This window comes from Pseudochaenichthys georgianus, chromosome 12 (assembly GCF_902827115.2).
Source record: "Pseudochaenichthys georgianus chromosome 12, fPseGeo1.2, whole genome shotgun sequence".
In the NCBI taxonomy this organism is placed as follows: Eukaryota; Metazoa; Chordata; class Actinopteri; order Perciformes; family Channichthyidae; genus Pseudochaenichthys; species Pseudochaenichthys georgianus.
The window spans coordinates 12,691,190-12,711,952 of NC_047514.1; the positions used below are offsets into that span (position 1 = coordinate 12,691,190).

The 20,763-nt window shown below is 38.1% G+C and overlaps 2 protein-coding genes across 4 annotated transcripts; one reads left to right on the plus strand and one right to left on the minus strand.

Moving 5' to 3' along the window:
- Positions 1-241: 241 nt before the first annotated feature.
- plgrkt (plasminogen receptor, C-terminal lysine transmembrane protein) lies at positions 242-10,936 on the minus strand. 2 transcript variants are annotated; one of them, XM_034096163.1, is made up of 5 exons: positions 10,816-10,936; positions 10,269-10,362; positions 2,788-2,918; positions 2,271-2,380; positions 242-1,443 (listed from the first exon to the last, which is right to left on the minus strand). In XM_034096163.1, exons 2-5 carry the CDS (start codon positions 10,347-10,349, stop codon positions 1,316-1,318), a joined length of 450 nt encoding a protein of 149 aa, XP_033952054.1. In that variant the 5' UTR covers positions 10,350-10,362; positions 10,816-10,936; the 3' UTR covers positions 242-1,315. The 2 variants fall into 2 exon arrangements, with proteins under 2 accessions (XP_033952054.1, XP_033952055.1); XM_034096164.1 differs by having other exon boundaries at positions 10,269-10,365.
- A 1,999-nt stretch (positions 10,937-12,935) lies between these two features.
- LOC117455793 (programmed cell death 1 ligand 1-like) lies at positions 12,936-19,672 on the plus strand. Of its 2 annotated transcripts, none has more exons than XM_034095365.2 (10): positions 12,936-13,012; positions 14,263-14,323; positions 14,478-14,743; positions 15,065-15,161; positions 15,419-15,685; positions 16,682-16,792; positions 17,649-17,717; positions 18,241-18,291; positions 18,434-18,560; positions 19,030-19,672. In XM_034095365.2, the coding sequence occupies exons 2-10, from the start codon at positions 14,269-14,271 to the stop codon at positions 19,502-19,504; spliced, it is 1,518 nt and encodes a 505-aa protein (XP_033951256.1). In that variant the 5' UTR covers positions 12,936-13,012; positions 14,263-14,268; the 3' UTR covers positions 19,505-19,672. The 2 variants fall into 2 exon arrangements, with proteins under 2 accessions (XP_033951256.1, XP_033951257.1); XM_034095366.2 differs by having other exon boundaries at positions 17,649-17,693.
- The last annotated feature ends 1,091 nt before the right edge of the window (positions 19,673-20,763 follow it).

Consider the following 20,763-nt stretch of genomic DNA (forward strand, 5'->3'; position numbering starts at 1 on the left):
ATTTTCATCTAAAGTAACAGACACAGAATCAGCACTTTGTAAACAGGGCTGAAACAGAGGGGATTATGGGATGCTACAATGCATGATCTTCAGAGACATGTTTGTATATATCTGAGACCTGTAATATATTGATGAAAAAAGGTATAATAGGGGACCTTTAAAGGTGGTTATATACATAGTTGGCTTTGGAGCCTTGCCTTAAACTGGCATCATGTCACAAAATATGATTGTAGAAAAGAAAGACTTGGCAATATTTCTTTTTATTTGATTACCAAAAATAGTTTCCATGATGTCATACATGAGTTAAAATTATGGCAAATGCACAATTCATAAATATCAGCACCGTGTTATATTTTACATCCACTGAATACAGTTGTGATCATACAAATAAAAGTTACAGGTGCAACAATGCCAACTAAAGCTTTGATGTAAAGCTTCTTCGCAATCAAATTCCAAATCGGCAAATCAACTTTTCAGAAACCACAAACAAACCATTTAGTGATAGAGTGTGAAGTAACAATAATCTTCATCAGGACGCATGTCGGTAGTGTTGATTATTCTTTGTAGCTGCTTTGATTATCCAGTCCTGGCAAATTAATTAATCAACCAAATTGTATTTCTATAGCTTAATATCACAAAGTATTTTCTGCCCTCTAGTGGTCAAACATCACTTAATGCACCTTTAATGTACGATACAATAAACTAAGCTTAAACACAACATATTAAGATGTTTGCCAGATGCAAATTACGTACAACAAACTGAGGCTAAGCTACTCTTTAGGAAAAAGGACTAAATGTAGGCAAACCAGACCAGCATGCTAACTGGCTTTTCCATAATGCAATTTGAAAATGAGAGAGCTGCGCTGGTTTAAATATCTTCTGGAATCGTGTGAAAACTAAAATTAAGTATTTCATCTTTAACAATAATTCTAAACATTTGTATCCGTCTTCTGAGGGTTCAATTGGCAATAGCTTTCCAAAGTTACAGCCTGACTTTGAATATGGAAACATTATTGATGTTACAGTGCTTTAATTGATGCAAACATTAATTTGACAGATGTATTCCATGATATGCCGCATACTGACAGTGTAACACAACCCAAAGTATTTAGTTTGGCTTCAGTATGTGGTAACTCATGCATCTTTTATAACAATAGCAACAGCAACACTATTTATTATTTAAACTAATTTGAATCAAGGTCCATGATATAGAATTAGTGCAAACCATAGACTCAATAATGTCAAAGCAGCATAAAGCAGAATGGTGAATGCATCGACTGGACGGGGATGATGTGTTTTAAAGATAAACAACACCTCATTTCTCCAGGAAGGAGGCGAGGCTGCTTCTCGCACGGCGAGCTTTCTCTATGCTTTCGAAGGTTGGAGTCCCATGAGGCAAGTCCAGGCGGTCGTGGTCAGACGTCATGATACTCTCAGCCTCCCCTGAAGAGGGTACAACGGATACAGAAAACACTGTGTGGTATTGTTGCAAATGGGTGTTAAAACAACTATTTGTGTCCTACATGTTCAAGAGTTGTGTTACGGTCTTTTTTTATAAATTCATACATTATATTTGGAAGCTAATTATCTGCAGGGGAAAATGGAGGATTGGAAATAATGATATGATCATATTTCTGTTATAGCTGGATATTTCTGTATATATTGTGGATCGACTAAATAGGTTTTAAGGTGGGGTAGGTAAGTTTCAGAAACCGGCTCGAGATACACTTTGTGTTATATTCCATGGAATGCTCTTAACATCCCGATAGCAATGAATATCTTAAGTGCTTTGACAATAAATACATAAAAAAATGTCATCTGTGGAAGCCGTGGTACTGTAAAAAGTACAGCCGGCCCGGCTAAACGGATTGGATTGCCGCCCTGTCTGTCAGCCTTCCATCTCGTACACGCACAAATGTATCTCGTGCCCTCATTGGGCGTGCATTGCAGCAGTACTTCAATGACTCGCCAGCAACAGGCGGCCACTTTCACCATTCTGCTGACGTCATGTGCGCGTTCATGTGTGTTGGAGGAGGTGCTCTGTAAGGAAGTCTGAAGGAAGGGGCGGATTCTTTTCGGCTGTGTACTTTCAAATTGTAGTGCACTCGAGCCGGTTTCTGAAACGTACCTACCCCACCTTTAACTTTAGTAATAAAGACATTTATAATAAAATGTTGTACATTGTGTATATCAGTGCAAGAGGTCTCTTGATTGTTGTTAAATGTGGATGAAATGTAATGGATTTTAAGAAGACAAAGGCGTAGTCCTACCTCTCACTCGATAAATAAGCGTCCCATAGGCACTGTCCACCTGGTAGGCCATTATGAAGCCCAGAGGAACGATGGGAGCCAATAGGAATGGCTTCCTTCTTTTAATGGCACTGAAGCAAAGCGTAGAGACAAAAAGAAGAACTTCTTAGTATCATCGCCTGTTATTAGGTGAAGTAGGATAAATAAAAGCCTTCACCTTCTATGATTGCATAACAATTATATTCAATTACATACATTTTCATCTGCCAACGGCATTAGCATGAACACAGTAATACAGGAGTTGTTGCATCAACTAAATCCTAGGAATATAGAACAATAGATTGAGAACAATGTCAAGAGATTAATTTAATATTGAAGCTGTGAAAATGTACTGCTTTAATATACAACCAGGTATAGGTCTCCACACTAAGCATTATTACAGGATGTCTGTATGCTTGTGATAGAAACAACAATCATCTTTTATCCTGAACAAAACACCTGGGAGTTGAACCTATGAGTTGTTTTACACAAAACTCACCCTCCAGTTAGTCCAACTGTAGCCAACGCAAAGAAAGTCCCATAGTATTTGAGAAACTCTCTGGACCAGGCAACCTGCATCGCCATCTGTCTCTCTCTCATCTGGTTCTGCATCACCATCTGACGCTCCATCTATACACACACACACACACACACACACACACACACACACACACACACACACACACACACACACACACACACACACACACACACACACACACACACACACACACACACACACACACACACACACACACACACACACACACACACACACACACACACACACACACACACACACACACACACACCACACACACACACACACACACACACACACACACACACACACACACACACACACACACACACACACACACACACACACACACACACACACACACACACACACACACACACACACACACACAGTAGAGAACTTTGAAACCAAACAAGGACACTAGTGCCTCTCAGTGTAACGAGCTTTATCCCAGATATATCTGTATATTTGTATTTTGGCTCACAAAAAACTAAATATTTAAAGATCACAATTGCCCAAGATATGATTGGGGAAATGTAGAAACAGTATCTTCATTATATATTTTGTCCACCAGAAAGCACTGACAACTTTATTTTCAAAAGTAAAATAACCAACCGCCAAGAGCGGGATTTAACGATGTTTAAGGTACGTGTTCATATGGAAATAAATATGTGTGTATATAACCATGGATAATAAAGCAGCAAGACAGTCAGAGGGACGGAGACAGGGCCAAAGGGAAACAGAGTGTCCATGCTGATGAGCCTCAGTCAGAGGAATCTTTTGTCTGCCGTTTCCTGTCTGACGTTCACTCACATCTTCATGCACACACACGTATGCTATTGAGCTGCCTGAGTGACATGCTAATTAAAAAAGCATTTATCCTGAAATGAGTGAAGTGTCAAAGATGAGCTTCCGTTTCCACTTACTGTAGGGAATGTGACATTAACTCACTGATGGGTAAAGGGTAAAGGGTAAAAGGGTAAAAGAATACAAATTGACCAGTCGGTGACGCGAGGAGATGACGTAAATTACAACATGTCGGACAAGCAACGTTTTGATTTCTGACTTCCTGCCCATAGTCACCATCATTCTGTATATTTGCATTAATGGCTGAACATCAAATGGAATTACATTTTAAGTGAATTAAAGTTTCTGCTGGCCCGCACATAGGCAATACTGCCTTAACACTTTACGGCCCGTCTACACAGGGGCGTGCGTTGAAGCTTCCAACGCTTCTGCCCATTCACTTTGAATGGGGTGACGTCACTTTTAGCCGAACTGCATCGTGGGAAGCGACGCGGAGCGTTGCTGCCGTGGCTCGCTGCAAAAGTTGAGCAATGTTCACTTTGCAAGCCTGTTCTTGACAGAATGTGATTCCTGGTGTGAACGTGTAACGTGTGGAGATTAGCTTATTACATATCAGTAGAAGGAGAAGGAAAGTTATGCATCTTGGGAAACAGCAGGATTAAAGCCCCCGGGTGGAGACGGCACTGGTAGGTGAAAGTACAGTAAAAGGCACTTAGGCTAATGAATCACAAATCCCAATCACCACTTTATTTGGAATAGTATGCTTTTAGATTGATATTGGAGAGTTTAATTCATATTTTTGAACATAAATAAGGCTTGGAACCACTCGGAAAAACACGAAATGGGATAATAGTATATCTAGATATAGTCATATTGGCACATAATGTATTTTAATGAATAACTTGTCTGCTCGCCTGCAGCTCTTCTCTGCCATTTTTAGTCGTACAAAATGGCTGCCCAGACATTTCCAACAGTGCAGCTAACTCCCTATCAGACACATTAGTTGATTTAACAATGGTTGTCACAAAGGTAGCTGAAATTATTTTTGGTGCCTTGTCAGATTTAATTAAAGTTACAATCAATCAAAGACTGATTAAAGCACGGAAATCCACAGCTGGTTAACCCATTATTGTTCTCTTATGAGAATAAATTGAATGGCTTTTTTTAATAATTTAAATGTTTGATTATTGGTTGGACAAACTGTATCATTTGTCGATGTCAAATATATAATTAAACATGAAAAGAAAAATAACAGACTGGGAAGACGTGAATACACTTCCTTGTACATCTGAGAATTTCCTATGTACATTTTGCTACATCCTGAAACTTTGAAAGATAATGTCTATTACTGGAACCAACCTGGCAACAATGGAAGGGAGAGGCTAGAAACTTTTTTAACGGTTGAGTCAGTGTGTCATCCTCAAGAGAGACTCTGGGCTGTTTTAATAACAGGAACGGCTTCTCAAATCCACAATGCTTGTTCTCCTAGTTTACAGTATGCTGAGCTTAATAAATGTACACTAGGAAACTCAACGTTAAGAAGGAGAATAGAAACCAAGCACAGCAGGGGATGGTTCCGAGTCAAACAATTAATGACGTTACCATTACACCCTTTCAAGGACATTTCATTAAAATGACCCCACTATATTTCTCAGGAGTGGGATATATGTAATGAAGGGTTTCTGGTGAAATGTCCCCTCTCATAACGTCATCTCTCCTCTCATCAGGGAAGCAGAACAGGAAGTAGCTCATTGATACGGGATGTTTGGTTGTATTAACCTTCCCTGAAACTGCCTACTTCTTGTCAATGTCACTTTAGTTCCCGGCTGAAACTTTTAAAGCAAAAATAAAGTGGAATATTCCAAAGTGAATAAGAGAGAGAAATTATTTTAGTGTAGGTGTAAAGTATAATCAGTGTTCGGTATTGATACAAAAGCCAACACCTGATGATTGTAGCTTGCCAATGGACTGATGAAAAGTGATGCATTGAAATGTAATGCTTATAAATGCTTGTATGGCTTCCACTATCAATTATTTTCATTATGAATGAATCTGCCTATACTTTTGTTTAATTCATCCTTTAACTGTAAAAAAACGTAATGAGGAAAAATACCCATCATAAGACCATCAAAAGGAGACTTCTTAATATGTTTTTTGGAACTCTAATTATGTTATCGTAACAAATGCATTACGATTAATTAAATATCAGACCCGTCCAACAACACCAAAAAACAATGGACATAATATTTGTCCCTTATTTATTTGTGGTATGTCAAAAGTTTAGAATACATTTGAAATAAATCTATATATGTGCCATTAATAACTGTGCAATATATACCTGGCTGCTAAATCCTAAGAACTGTTACAGGATGTGTATTTTGTAAATTGTGTAACTTTTTATTTTAACCTTTTTTTTTATTTTATACTTTTTTATGCATGTAGCATGAAGCTGTCTGTGGCTCTTTTTCTGCTGTAACAACGCACATTTCCCCTCTGTGGGACTAATAAAGGTATTCTGATAAACAGATAAGAAATAATAATGTTAATTGCCAATAAACATTATATTACTCCCAGCCCTGATGCCAACCAATGCCAGTAAAGGAGGAACACAGTATTTGATCTCCACCCTCCACAACCACAGCATCATTAGCGTTGACACAGCTGAAATGGAATTGAGTTTCAAAAATCCTCCAGGACATTAAACTCATCTTTGATGAACGCGCCAATCATTAACACCAAGCATAAACACTGCCAGCAAGCGCTCTCCCCATCCGGAAACTCAACACCCTCTCTGCTGCACCCCACCCACCGCTTTGAATCAAAGCCTCAAACTGCCAATACGCGTCTGCTACATCTGCTACTTCACCGCAATCTCAGTAACAAACAGGAACACACTTATCCAAACATACAAACATCCACATGCACTTTCAACCCCACAGATGTAAACACAAATGTGGCTTACATCAAAATCACTCAATATCTGGTAACAATCACAGATCTTGGATGTTTGAGAGACCGCTGGCTCTATGCCTTCTGACAGCATGACTGGAAATTAGCTATCATTTGAAGATGTCTAACAGTAGCTCAGATACAATCGCTGATTTTTGGTACCAATAACAAAATGCTAAGTGTTAAATGCCCTCTTAAAAAAAGAAACTATCAGTTTTAAATTATAAGTGAAAATGATTAAATATCCACTGTCAGCTTTTTGTTTTTCGGTTGATACCAGATAAGTAATGACGTTCCATTTCCAACAAGCTCTCCAAAAATACTTCCAGGACTTTGAACTTTGTAACGTGGACATGTCTAAACCAATGTTCACATTTCACAACAATAGGAAAAAGAAGCACAGTGTTACCTTTACCTACGTGTGTGCTTTAAAAATAGACTCTTGGTCTCTCGCTTGGAAGGAACAGCAACATCACGAGGGATGACCAATTCTAGAGAAGACAGTGACTGTAAAGAGCAGTGAAGAAAAAGTAGCAGAAATAAATGAGCATCACTTATTTCATTCTGAAAGTGACAAGGTGAGATCAGAACTGAAACGCAAGCGGGAAATCCACTGACATGTTCTAAAGGCTTCACGCATACTGCGTGGAGAGCTGATGCAGAAAGAAGTAGAACACGGCAACAGCCTCTGGTGCCAATTATTTAAAGGCTTAGAGTTTGACATCGTTAAGGGCATAATCTGCTATGTTTGAAAGGTGGTTTGCAAAACAGGTTGCTTGGTAACATTATGGTGACTGTCACGCCCTAGCTCAAGGACGGACAAAGGAAGGAGACCACACATGATTCATCCAATTGAAGTGCATTTATTTAAAGAAACTAAATTAACTATGAAGTCAGTTAATCAGTTGTGTGTGTAGTGTGTTGGTGTGTGCACATGCATCAGTATATAAAGAAAGACCAAGCAACCCAAGAGGAGAGAAAGACTGACTGCTCAGGCACCCATACTTGTAGCTGAGCAGTCAACCCAAATCAGGTGTCAGCAATCTCTCCTGATTTGGGGGAGTGGCTAACCAGGGACCTGAGGCTAAGGCCTAGGGGCCGTCACAGTGACTCAGTCCATCCTTTAAACAGTTTACGCCAATAAAAACAGAGATGCTGGCTTCTAGGTACTCTAAGTACCTGCCAATTTTCCTGACCAATTAAATAAACAAAGGTTGCATAATTTGCAAGTGTTTAGAATTGGGCTATCTAAAAACAGTTCTCAGCAACTATGTGCTTCAACAGGTAAGATAGTTTGATGATGAAGAAGAAGCAACACATGAGGAATGTTCTTTTAGATGTATTCTTATGGTGTTTTGGATATGTTCCTGATTTGACAAAAAATGTATTATAACAATATGTTTATACCTCTTTGCTAAAGCTGTTTGAACATTTCTTATGATGTTTACTCAAATGTGCAGGTCACAAAATCCTGTAATGGACAAATAATTGTAATTCATGTTTTACCTGAGGGGACATAGCTATTATTTCATTTATTCATGTCTATTGCTCTAATATTGAGCAGTCTTTAACTAAGATCAGATAATATTGACTGTTTTAGCCACTAGTGCTCCTGTAAGAACTGATTATATAATGATGAATACGCTAGAGCACTTCATTGATGGCCGAAGTGGCTTTTAAAGCTTTAAGCTGCCTTCCCAACCTAATTTAAAAATACAGCATTCATTTATAGTCTTACATATGCCTGATCAGGATGTATCTGTATTTATTTTTTTAATTAACCTGTACTGTACATTGTAGTACTTCAGGAAAAGTAATTGATGCTCAGTGTATGTTTCCGTAAAGTACGTATTCTTTTATATCATTTCTTTTTGGGAAAAGGGCTAAACAAGCAATATTACTGTCCATTATTAGAGTTTGCATTATCTTAAGAATGTGATCGTGGTCGTAAAAAACACTTTTCCAAACATGAAAATCAAAAACTCACCACTAACCTACTTCACAATAAAAGCCACTCAAAAGCAGGAACCGTGAATGAAAAACACAACCTTATTATTAGCCCACAAGAAGCCACTCTAAATATTAAATATAAAACCTCATTGACGTCATTTCACAGCTGCCATTCATCCTCAGGAAATGTGTCATAAAAAAACACCCCTAGCCACTAAATTCTCAAGTACCGGTGATGTTTAAGATGGACACCATGATTTAAAGACAAAGCCCGATGACTTTGACCTGAGAGGCCACAAGGAAAGGAACAATTAGCTTTGAATGATTTGACTTGAAAACACAGTCAAACAATCATTTTGACATCTTAATGCAGGGGGAGGCAACAGCGTGGCTTCCCAGATATTCAGAAATAGCCAGGAGCAATCTTATTCATTAAACTTGGAGATAAGAGATATCATTTCACAATTACAGTACCATGATATTAGTGACTGTTCAAAAATGTTTGGTTCTTTTTGTTCAGCCAAGATGTGAACAGTTAAATGCATCAATCCAATTTTATGAAAAAGTAGAGCGTTCTTATTCATTAAGTTATTCAAAGCAATACTGAGTGGCTATTATTAATATGAAATTATTTGTAGAAAGTCAATGAAAGAATGTATACAGCAATGCTTAAACATATGTCTAATATTTATTTGTGAATAACCTTCATTACCAAAGGAGGGAGCTCTGATACTTGATTGCTAAACCTTTGCCATAACCAAATATTATTATTCTTATTAATATTCACCCTCTACTCCACATGTACACCTGGAAGAGCAGAGGGGAAATTACAGGGCAGAAAACGTTTTGGTTTACGTAGGATAATGTTATTGGTGTTATGACAGTCACACATCCCACCTGCTGCTCAGCAGCTTACAGGCATGAATACATCACAATAAATTGGCTCCAAAAAGGAGAAAGAAAAAAACAATACTTTGTTTAAATGAAACAGTGAGTGCAATAAAACATGTGGTCTCTAAATGGAAACGCTGAGACTCACACTGAAGCTTATACTATTGGCTTTGACTGTGTGAATCCAAAGAGAAAGACAGAGCGCCATGCAGACAAGACAGATAGATAAGATAGACTAATGTGATGGCCTGTGTCTGCTTTCTGGGAAAAATACCAGAATTCTTGTTTGTGTGGGCTGGTAGAAAATTACCCATAAACATTACATTGCACCATGTTTGCTGTGTAGTAATTACATTAAACACACGTTATGTTGGTTTTAATGTTGTGCTGTATAGTTATTACATTAATTATTATTGCAGGATTCATGTTTGCTGGGTTGCAATGACAACAAAAAATACATTATCAGGAAAATGTGCAATATAAGTAAATAAAACAATTACATTTTAATCTTTAAGCTTGATTTGACACTGGGACTCTTTCAAAAACAGGGTCCCTGGATCAGGGGATAAAGCAGGAAGCAAATGCAGGTCATCATTGTGTCAGATGTGTGCTTTACTCTCCATATTACTTCAGAATATGACAATTCATGAAATTGCCAAACAGTGAACCTAGGGCTTGTAGGGCCTTGTGTGCAGTGAATTGCTCTGGTCAATTAATCCAGTTGGTATTTGTGTGCAAAGTAGTCCAACACTCACTTCCATGACCTCCCTGACACGTTGTTACAGGTGCATGAAATAAACGATTCATTCTAATAGCATGTGAGGTGGTGTAACTTTACTCACCTGCAGCCGTGCATTGTGGAGCATAAATTCTTGCTGCTTTTTAAAGTTTGCATCCATGGATTTAGACAGTAGAAACCCCATGGTGGCGCTGTAACTGCTGGCCAAAAAACACAAATAGTCAAATGTATGCAGCACCCAAACGTTACCAAACGAACTACTATTAGAGGTACAAACGTTAAAACTGCATTTACTTTAACATGTTACTTAATGTCACCGTCATGGTTTCACTTTCCTGTAGCTTAACTTAGAGCTGTCAGGCTGCCTAACTCAGTAACGTTAGCTCACTCGTCCTTCATTTCACCGTTTCTGTTTAATAACTTGACGCTAATAACGTATACTTGTTGCTAATGCTAGGTGCTAGCATTGCTTAAAGTTAGCAGACGACTTGACGTTTGTTTATGTGATGTTTGGGCTCTCTTGTTCATTAATTTGGCAAACGGCATGAGCTAATATTAAAACATAAAGTAGCTCCCCATGCTTCACCCGATATGATTAACCTTGAGTGGTAACGCTATCTAGGTTGACTACAAATGTGGGTTTTACTTACCTAGACAGTAATGACACTCGTCACGAGAATTGTCAACAAACAAAAAATGTGGGGCATGAACTCAAAAACTGCTAACTTCTGGTCTACCTGTAACAGCGCCTGTAACCATCAGTGACAATAAACAAACATGGTACTTCCGGTTAAACTTCCAAAATAAAACTAAAAGCAAAACAGCACGTTCTACGGTTCTTACATAAACAAGGATGATGCTTTCCAAATGACAAAACATTATGATAACAGTACACCCTCAACTTTTTTTACACACTGCTTATTTGTGTTTAATAGGTTTAGTGCTTGTCCAAGGCACTTTACAGTCCGTGGTTGAAGGCTAGTTTCACATAAACAATTAAATGGCGCCCTCTCTTGGTGTTTGTGGGTGTACATCTTGTCTAAATGTAGATGTTTTTTGTTACAGTCGTAGCACCAAACCTTTATAAATACAGTCTATGCACCAAACAGAAGTTGAGTGGTGTAGTGGTTGTACCTTCGATGCACCGCCTCCGACTCCCGTCTCTCAGCACTACTGTGGATACTTTGGACTTTGCACAACCGGGGCCCAAAGTGTTACTACAATAACACTGTGAGAGAGTTAGCATCCCAAGCTGCTTTTTGTTTAAAAAGTAAAAGTGAAAATCTTCATTCTGCACTGAACCATATCAAACCAAGCTATATTTTTTCATTAATGCATTACAAAAAGCATGGGGGACTCCTGGCCAACTTCCACCTTGCTGGACAAATAACACCTGATATTCCATCCCCCCAGGTGCACTATTAACTCAACACAAATAATTGTTTTACTGTTTGCCTTTTGTGACTGTTCCTTTGCTGTAACATTGTAAATGTCCATGCTGTGGGACGAATAAAAGACTACTGGTTCTGATTCTGATTACTGTGCCCATCAAGTATTTTCCCCTTTTCTACTGTTGATTTAGGTCAGAGTTGCATATGTATTAAAATCGTTGAGCCATACTTCAACAAGTATAACTTAAAGGTAACAATAATGATCAACCAATAAAGCAAACTAATGCATAATGTATTCAACTACACCTCTATTTGACTTTTGCTCTCAGTATTTTTTACACCCTGGTTACACCCTTACAGTACGATACATTAGTATCATACCGAATGCTGTAGCAATGTTTTTACCTTATAAGACATTAACCAATTGGATATCACCGGGGAATAAAACCTATTTACACAAGATCTGTATCACAAACCCTTCCTGCAAGGACAATGCAGTGGTATTGTATATGAGTGATCTGGGTAGTAAAGTCCTAAACTATTTAGGATTTTCCAAGGGGTTGCCTAGAGGGACAGGAAACATTTCAATGTATACAACACTTTTTTTACATTCTAATTTCCATCTTTCCAAAAGACCTTTGTGAAAGTAATACTCATGGTGTTATATCCTCAGAGATGGAAAGAAACAAACACCAACTCAAGTTCTTTGTCCAATTAAGCATTGATTTTACTTAATTATCTAAATGTTCTGCTACTTTACACTTCTACTTTGCCACATTTCAGAGGGAAATATGTTACTTGTATTCCTAATTACATCCATTTAACAGCCATTTTTATTTATTTATAGTAATATGGGGATTTTTTTGTAGTAAAAATACCCAGCAGGCTTTAAAGTAAATATCATTTGCTTCATCTTTTCATTAAGTAATAACATTTTCAACAATGTAATTCAGATTCAGATTCTGCTGCATAATGAGTATTTTTACTTTTGGGGCTTTAAGTATTATAATACATTCAAATGTATTATGTACCTGGATACTGTGTACAGACAAGTATTTTCCAATACATATTTTACGGCTGAGGGTTACTTACTGTATGTCCCCATTTTATGACTTTTGAGGTAAAGCCAGTGTAAGATAAGATTGTTCACTGTGGTCTACTTCCGTGTTCATTGGTACTACTTGTTTCCTAGTCGCGGTCCGTATTATTTGAATGTAAAAAGGTTTTATGATGTGTTTTACAGCCTATTCACAACATGGGACCGTAAATACGGTATATTACCCATAAGTGAATTTTCGATTGATGCAATGTCGAGCCGCGTGACAGTAAAGTGGGTGTGTTTTCGAGTTGGGATTTCCCTCTTGCCTTGATATGAGTAGCAGCATCGGAGCAGACTGCAGAAGAAGGGAGCACTTGATGAAAACGCTACCAACATTATCTGATATATGACCAGCAGGTAAGAAAATATCATTGACTTTTAACAACAGCTAACAGATGAACAGAAGTTGGGGGTTGCACAACTTCTAATCGTATATTATCATTATTATTTGTATTGTTATTATTTTATGTAGTAGCCTATAGCCTACTTTGATGGCTGATGTTTATGCATTAACTTTCCTTATTTCCAATATTATATATTTTTGTATTGGACATGTATCACCTTTATGTCTAGCTTTGTAGCTTGAATACCAATACAGTTATATGAACTGTTGCAGGCTAAATATGTTAAGGTCCTAACACCTACTTTTAATTTACTTAATTTTATTTAAATGATGCCTTTTGTGAACCAAACGACTGACAAAGCTCAATACTCATTGTCAGCTCTCCCACATTCAAAGTCATACGAGTTCTGCAGAAATGCTGTTGACATTTTCATTTCACAGGAAATATGCACAGAAAATCCCATGTGCATGTGTATGTGCTTTTCACCCAAGATAATGTGCTGTGTAAATAAAAAGTGTCTTAATTTGTCAGTAGGGTTTTATCCTAACATGATGACTGAAGTGTACAATCATGTTTATTTAAGACAACGTAGTGATTTATTTATAGAATTGTTTGGCTGAATAGTTTCCATTGAAGCATGACTAGCATTGTTTACTGTGTTTGTGTGTGTGTGTGTGTGTGTGTGTGTGTGTGTGTGTGTGTGTGTGTGTGTGGGTGTGTGTGTGTGTGTGTGTGTGTGTGTGTGTGTGTGTGTGTGTGTGTGTGTGTGTGTGTGTGTGTGTGTGTGTGTGTGTGTGTGTGACATGTGTGTGTGTGTGTGTGTGTGTGTGTGTGTGTGTGTGTGTGTGTGTGTGTGTGTGTGTGTGTGTGTGTGTGTGTGTGTGTGTGTGTGTGTGTGTGTGACATGTGTGTGTGACACAGCATCCAGCATCTTTTTTTTGTTTCCCTGTCATGACTCATCCAACATGGAAGTTACTGGATTTTCAGAGCTGAGTCATGCTGGTGTTAGGAATAAAATGTATGTGACCAACATGTGATTTTGAGTGTGTGTGTGTGTGTATGTGTGTGTGTGTGTGTGTGTGTGTGTGTGTGTGTGTGTGTGTGTGTGTGTGTGTGTGTGTGTGTCAGCATATTAATACTAGATCAATCTAGTTACGGTGGAATGCACATCTTGCCTTCTCCAGTAAAATGACTCAACTTTATCAGTTAGACAGTTAGCTAAATATTTCAACATCTGTAAATCCCCTTTTGTTTCTTCCTTAGGACTCAATGGATTGGGCCGTTATTGTAGTTTTGAATGTCATGTTTCAACCATCCCTCTCAGGTGTGTAGTAAAAAAGTGTATGAATAAACAAGAGCACACACAGGACCAATTGCATTTACATTAAACATTTCTATTAAGTCAATGTTGTATATTGCTCGAGGGCTGTTTAGCATATTGATGATGTCTGACTTTATTATGTATTATTTCCCTGCAGTGTTGTTCACTGTTGAGGCAGAGCGAACCGTGTATGAGTCAAAGTTTGGAGAAGATGTTGTGATGGGCTGCAGGTTTCAGCCTAAACTATCAAACCCTCATGATGCTGACCTGAAGGTGACGTGGCACTGGTTCACCTCCACCTTGGTCCGGGACGTGTACCGTATGGATAACTGGAAGGAGAACTCGGCATTCCAGGACTCTGATTACCGTGGCCGAGTGATGCTTCTCACTGATGAGCTGCGGGACGGCTGGTCCAAACTAAAGGTAAATAATGGGAGTCACTTTCCTAGAATTACATAGAATCTGAGTAGGAGAGGTTATTTCCAGTCAAATGTCCACTGAATAATTTACTCCTATCGGGAATTACTGATGTTCAAATTCCCAGGCAGGCTATACAATTCCTGCTTATTTAATAAGGTATCATGTATACCTGCCAAGAAGGGACAGAAGATACCTTGTATAAGAAAAAGGGGGATTTTGCTAAATAATTTGGTTCATCGGAACCTTTAGTTCATGAGGGAATAATGTGTTTTATGGACATAAACACATCTAAGGTCTCAACTTTCTCATTTTGTCTCTTTTCAGATCTCCAGACTCAGGATCAATGACTCTGGGACGTACCAGTGTTTGGTGCAAACAGGAGAAGGAGCTGATTATAAAACCACAACTTTGTCTGTTGTTGGTAAGTCTGACAGTGTTACTTTTTATTGCAAAATCCTAATGTGCTTTGTTCTGGGAAGAGTCATGCTTTTTTGGAATAGCCTCGGGTCATTTCTGAGCACAGTATATCTCAAAAATGAAAATGAAACTAAGCAGAACATTACTCAATTTGGTTAAGAATGATTTTGGCTCAATTACTTTCGACAAGATATTTCCCTTATGTAAGCCTTTATGTTCACATTGTTAAGAATATGTTCTTTCTATCTGATTCTTCCCTAGCACCTTATAAATCAGTGACTAAACACATTGAGAAGGCTGCAGGGGGGGATGAGCTGCTGCTTTCTTGCCAGTCTGAGGGATACCCGGAGTCTCCTGTTATGTGGCAGGATGGACACCTGAAGACACTCAATCCGAATAACACTGCCGTGACAACTCCACAGCAGCTTGTCAAAGTCACCAGTCAGATACGCGTCGGATCGTCGGCCAAAAACAACTACACGTGTATCTTCACAAAAGATGGCTTCTCCGCAACATTTCAAATTCCAGGTACATTTTGGTTTCCTTTCCAAGGCTTTCTTGTCACACAGAACTCTATCAATTGGATGGAGATAATCTGAAAGCACACAAGGTTTTTATAGGTTGACTCTTACAGTATATTGCAACATCTGCAGGTCAAGTCTGGCCAGTGAGCTTTCTTCTATCTTTCCTCCCTTATTTATTTTCAGCTTGTTTGCCGCCAAACAATTTCACAAAAGATAAAGAATCAAATGAGAAGCAAGCAAACAGATAATGTGTCCAATTGCTGGATGTAAAAGAGCACCTTGACTCAAGTCAACTTTTTGAATATTCTCATCTAAAAACAGGAAATATAATATCATGTGCCTACCTATCACCGCCTACTGTAGTTTCCTGTTATGTTCAGTCTCTTTTCATCTAGATATCTGCTGTAAACACAATGTGATGACAAAAGGAGAAATACAAGCATTACATTAGTCATAAGATGTTACCCTGCTTTTCCAGTGAAGCTGATGTGGGTAGTGTCTGGGTTCGAGCTTCGATTCAGCTTTATTGTAGGAGTTCTGTTACAAAAGACGTGTGAAATTGTGTGTGTGTGTGTGTGTGTTTGTGCTCATGCTTCTGCCTATATGTGGGCAAATGATTATTGTCTCTTTTAGATGCTTAAACTTGACAAACTGAAAATAAGAAAGTATAAGGTTTTTTTTAATTGCTAAAAAAAATAAAAAAGGTCTGTGAATACAAAAACGAGAAAAGTAATAAAAGATCAGGGCAGCTCATCACAAAACGAGTATGCAAGCTGAAGTATCTCTAATTGCTGCGTTTTGTTGTTGTTGTTGTTTACCACAAAGAGGAAGTGAGCAATATTTTTGTCTTTGGTATATTTGGTTATTTCCATGGTGGTCAAACATGTTGTAATCGTGGGAATAACAATTCAAATACAAACACGTCAAGTGTCATTGCACTGCTGAATATGAATGCTTTGTTGCACATTTTAACCCTTATCATTCTTCACTCTCTGCACAGATGAAATCCCTGTTCCTCAGAAGAAAAATGATGCTCTCATCGTTGTTCTGAGCATAGGTGTGATAATGGTTGCCATTATTGTTGCAATGCTCTTCTACCGACGACAAAAAGGTAAAGCAGTCACTCAATTATTCATGTGTAAAGCACATTAGCTACATTTTAAGCAGAACCTTATTGTGAAGTCAAAAAATATTTCTTTAATCTCACCTCAAACAATTTACAGTAGTGCCAAAATCATTAGTCAGCATCCAAAGTGTTACATTATTATGTCAAACTCAGAGTGGCCTAAGGGACTTTTAATACAACCAATTGTTTACTGCCAGTAAAATATGATGTCATTTATAACTGGAAGACAATGCTAACTGTACTGTATATGCTGAGTCAGTTTCAGTTTTGGCACAAAGAAGAGGAAGTATTTGATATAATCTAGACATACACTTTAGCTAGGTCACCTTCATCTGGAGGGAATTTTGCCGGTATGCTGGTCATTCATGTCCTCTGTGCACATGACAGGTACTGATTTTGGAAACACCCATGTTGGTCTTGGTTGCTCAATAGGGACATTTGAGGCCATTAGTTAATGTGTGGGTGGTTTTTCAGCATGGCTTGTTGGTAGTATTCCCCCAAATAAACACATGTCATTTCAATAATGGACTTATTACAGGTTGATATATTCATGTGAATGTGTAACATGATAAGAAGAGAAACTTCAGCCTAGGGTCCAAATACCTATTATTTTTGTTTTAAGAGAAATGTAAAACAAATTTGACGCTATGCAACTAAATATTTCCAATGTCAATCATAAAGACGGCTAAGTTGATGATTTTTAAACAAACATATTTGATATCTTTTTACTAAGCTGCATTATTGAAACTAATTTTATGTAGTCAGCTTTATAAAAATGCCAACCTTACATACACACATGCTGGAGCAACACAGTAAATTAATAAGGTTTTCTTCTCCATAGGTTGCAGAGGTCATAGCACCAGGAACCTTTTGGTTGACGGTCGAGGTAAATCCGTTTCTGTTGCTGCCTGTGAGTACGAACAAAGTTGAACAAGTTACAAATAAGTCACCTTTTCTATGTATTTAATCATATTGATTTACCCGAATCTCACCAAGTGAGCAAACATGAACTGTGCTTTTGCAAGAAGAGCTCAAACTAAAAGCACTTCTCATAAGCTACAAATGAAAAACACCTACAGTCATAAAATAGGCAAGTGTTAAAGTTGTACATGTGAAATACTCAATGAAGGTGTCTGGACTGAAACACAGCTATTCCATAAATGAAAAGTGTCAACAGTGTGTGAAAGCTGATTTCATTACATGGACTTAACAATATCATGATTAAAGAAGTGGAAAGTTCTGCTTTCATGTACATTTACAAATAGTTTTCTTAGATGCAATTGATTTTAATTTGCATTAAGGTGAATCTGAGTGGATTCACACAACCACAATTGTGGAGTCACTAGTTCTAGCTATGATGAAATAATTAACTATTTAATGAAGATCACACTGTTTGAATGAGTGTTTCTAACAATGCTGTTCCTTTCCATCAGGTTTAGCAAAAAACAAAGGCAACGATGAAGAGATAACTATTTTTAATGAAGGTAAGGTGTCTCCCTATTTAATATTTTCTTACTTTACAAAAATGTTGTTTCAAAAAACTAGAAGCTTTGTTCACACTATTTGCCTTATTTGAATGGAATTACATTGATATGATAATGATCAGGTCTGTTTCTTTGTCTGTAGGCTGCATGGAGGAACATCTGGGGGCGTTTCTGAAAGACCATTATTCCAACTTCCCGCTCAGCACCGAGGTGAGACCCCACTGCGAAGCTTTCGCTGCGGAGGAGCTGCCTCACAGGCTGCAAAACAAGTGAGTCACTAACACATTTTCACATTCATTACAAGGACGCCACACTTCTATGATCTTATTTTCAGTAGTAGGATCAATTCACTTTTCATTTTATTTCATAACATTGAAAACAGTTTTAGTGACCCCCCTAGTCTATTTACCTTCAACTAGCCAGCTTGGAAGGGCAGTTTATAGCAGGGTTAAATAAAGACGGATGCTTCAAGACGCTATATTACTATAGTTTCCTACATTAGGGACTGCCATGATAGTGTACAATTGACTTACATTAAATTACAAAACTTACAAAGATAACCCTGTCGAGGAAATCCATAATTAGCATTTACTGATTGTTGTTGATGTAAATGCTGATGTGACGAGCCTTAAACATTGAAAGCAAGTCCGTGGATGTATTTGGTTGACACAGCTGAAGGCTATGGTTTTAATATTTGTTCAGAGCTATGTAGCTTACATCACCTCTTTTTGTTTTCAGTGAGGGCCAGCCTGTGAGTCTTCAAGCTTTACTCCCAGAAGCTGGAGAAGTAGTTTTTCTCGAGGGACCCCCAGGAAGCGGGAAGACGACAGCCAACATCCTGGTTTCTTCTTGGACTGAGGGTCCCACACATGCCGTCTCTAAACTTCTCAATCTCAGCACTGTTCGATTTCTTTTCACCGTCGACTGCAGCAGAGTGAAGGGCGACTTGTTTCAGGAAATAAAGATGCAACTTTCTCTCATGCAAAAGACAGGAGATGAGTTGAGGACTTTGTTAACCAGTGAGGCTCTGCTGGTGTTGGATGGGTACCGAGAAGGGAACCATTTTTTTGACGAGTCTGTGAGGAATTTTCTAATGGAAAGAGAAGGATGCAGGGTGCTGGTCACTTCCTGCCCCGGACACTGTCCAATACTCAATGACACAGTTGTGACAGGACGTACACTGCAGATCCAAAACAAAGTAGGACGTTCTTAGGGCACAGACGTTTGTGCAAAAACAAAGACATTATGTACTTTTTATATAAATATTTGTATGATGTTACTAGTTTTGTGAATGTATGATTAGATTTTCTACAAGCCCTTATATGCTACAAAACATTTTGAATTCAATTTATGTACGGTTACGCAATAAATTCTACTTTTGTATTATCTACATTTTGTTTTTTAATTACATACATCACAGAAACATGGTACAATTCAAGTCATCTCTGAAATCCTGAAAATGGTTTCAGCAACACCATCCATCTCTCTGTAACCGACCTGAAACTTAATAAGTGATTGCAGTTGTTTCTGTTCATTTCACAGTCCACGAAAAAAAGAAAGGTTATTATTAGGGTCATTGGTTGACTGCAAGCAAAGCGGGAACAGTTTCTACGGTCCGTATGTGAAAAGGGAAGTGACTTTAAGAGTATTCCTGGCAAGAGAGCTCACTGATTCCAGTAACATTACATTTTCAAAAAGCTTTTTCTCTTATTTCTATACGCTCTCCAGAAATTGGATCATCTCGCCTCATCTCACACACTAATGAGTAATTGCGTTTCAGTCAGCATGTTTTCATAATGTATTAAGCAAGTGTGACTCATGTGTACCCTTATTCTATTGCACTGGTTATCCCCTAAAGCTGCAACATTGATACTTATTCATAATTGTGTTTCTCATCAACATATTTCTGTACAACGTTTATTTTTCCTTATTAATTGACAAGGACAAACTCCTAAAGACTTACTATGTGACAGAATGGATATTTCTTGTGTTTGAGTTTATGTTACTGGTATAAGATAAAAGGCTTAGCAGAGGATGACAAGGTTAAACAAATCAACAGTCCATGACCAAATGAAATAAACCCTTGCAGAAGATATAGGTTATCTCCAATCTGATGTTATTTTTACACGGCCACATAAACAGGTGCAGGCATCAAGCAGCAAACCCCAGAGCAATGAACCGCAGTTCATCGAGTGGCCACTCAGCAATCTTTATAGACCTCCATGTTAAATGCCCAACTTTACAACAGAAGTTAACCGATACAGTTTACAGCCTGGTTTTGTGGGTGCTTTTTTAAAAAAAAATATAACATTATAACTAATCCGTTAAAGTTATATTCAGGCTAAACCATAAGCTTCAATAAGGGTGTGGCCGTTTTTAAGGACAGGTGCCGGCCCACTGTTATGCATTAGCTTTCTGCTATGCTAGCCCATAGCTATTTGGAGTTTCTGAACATGTCTTCTCAGCCCAGTG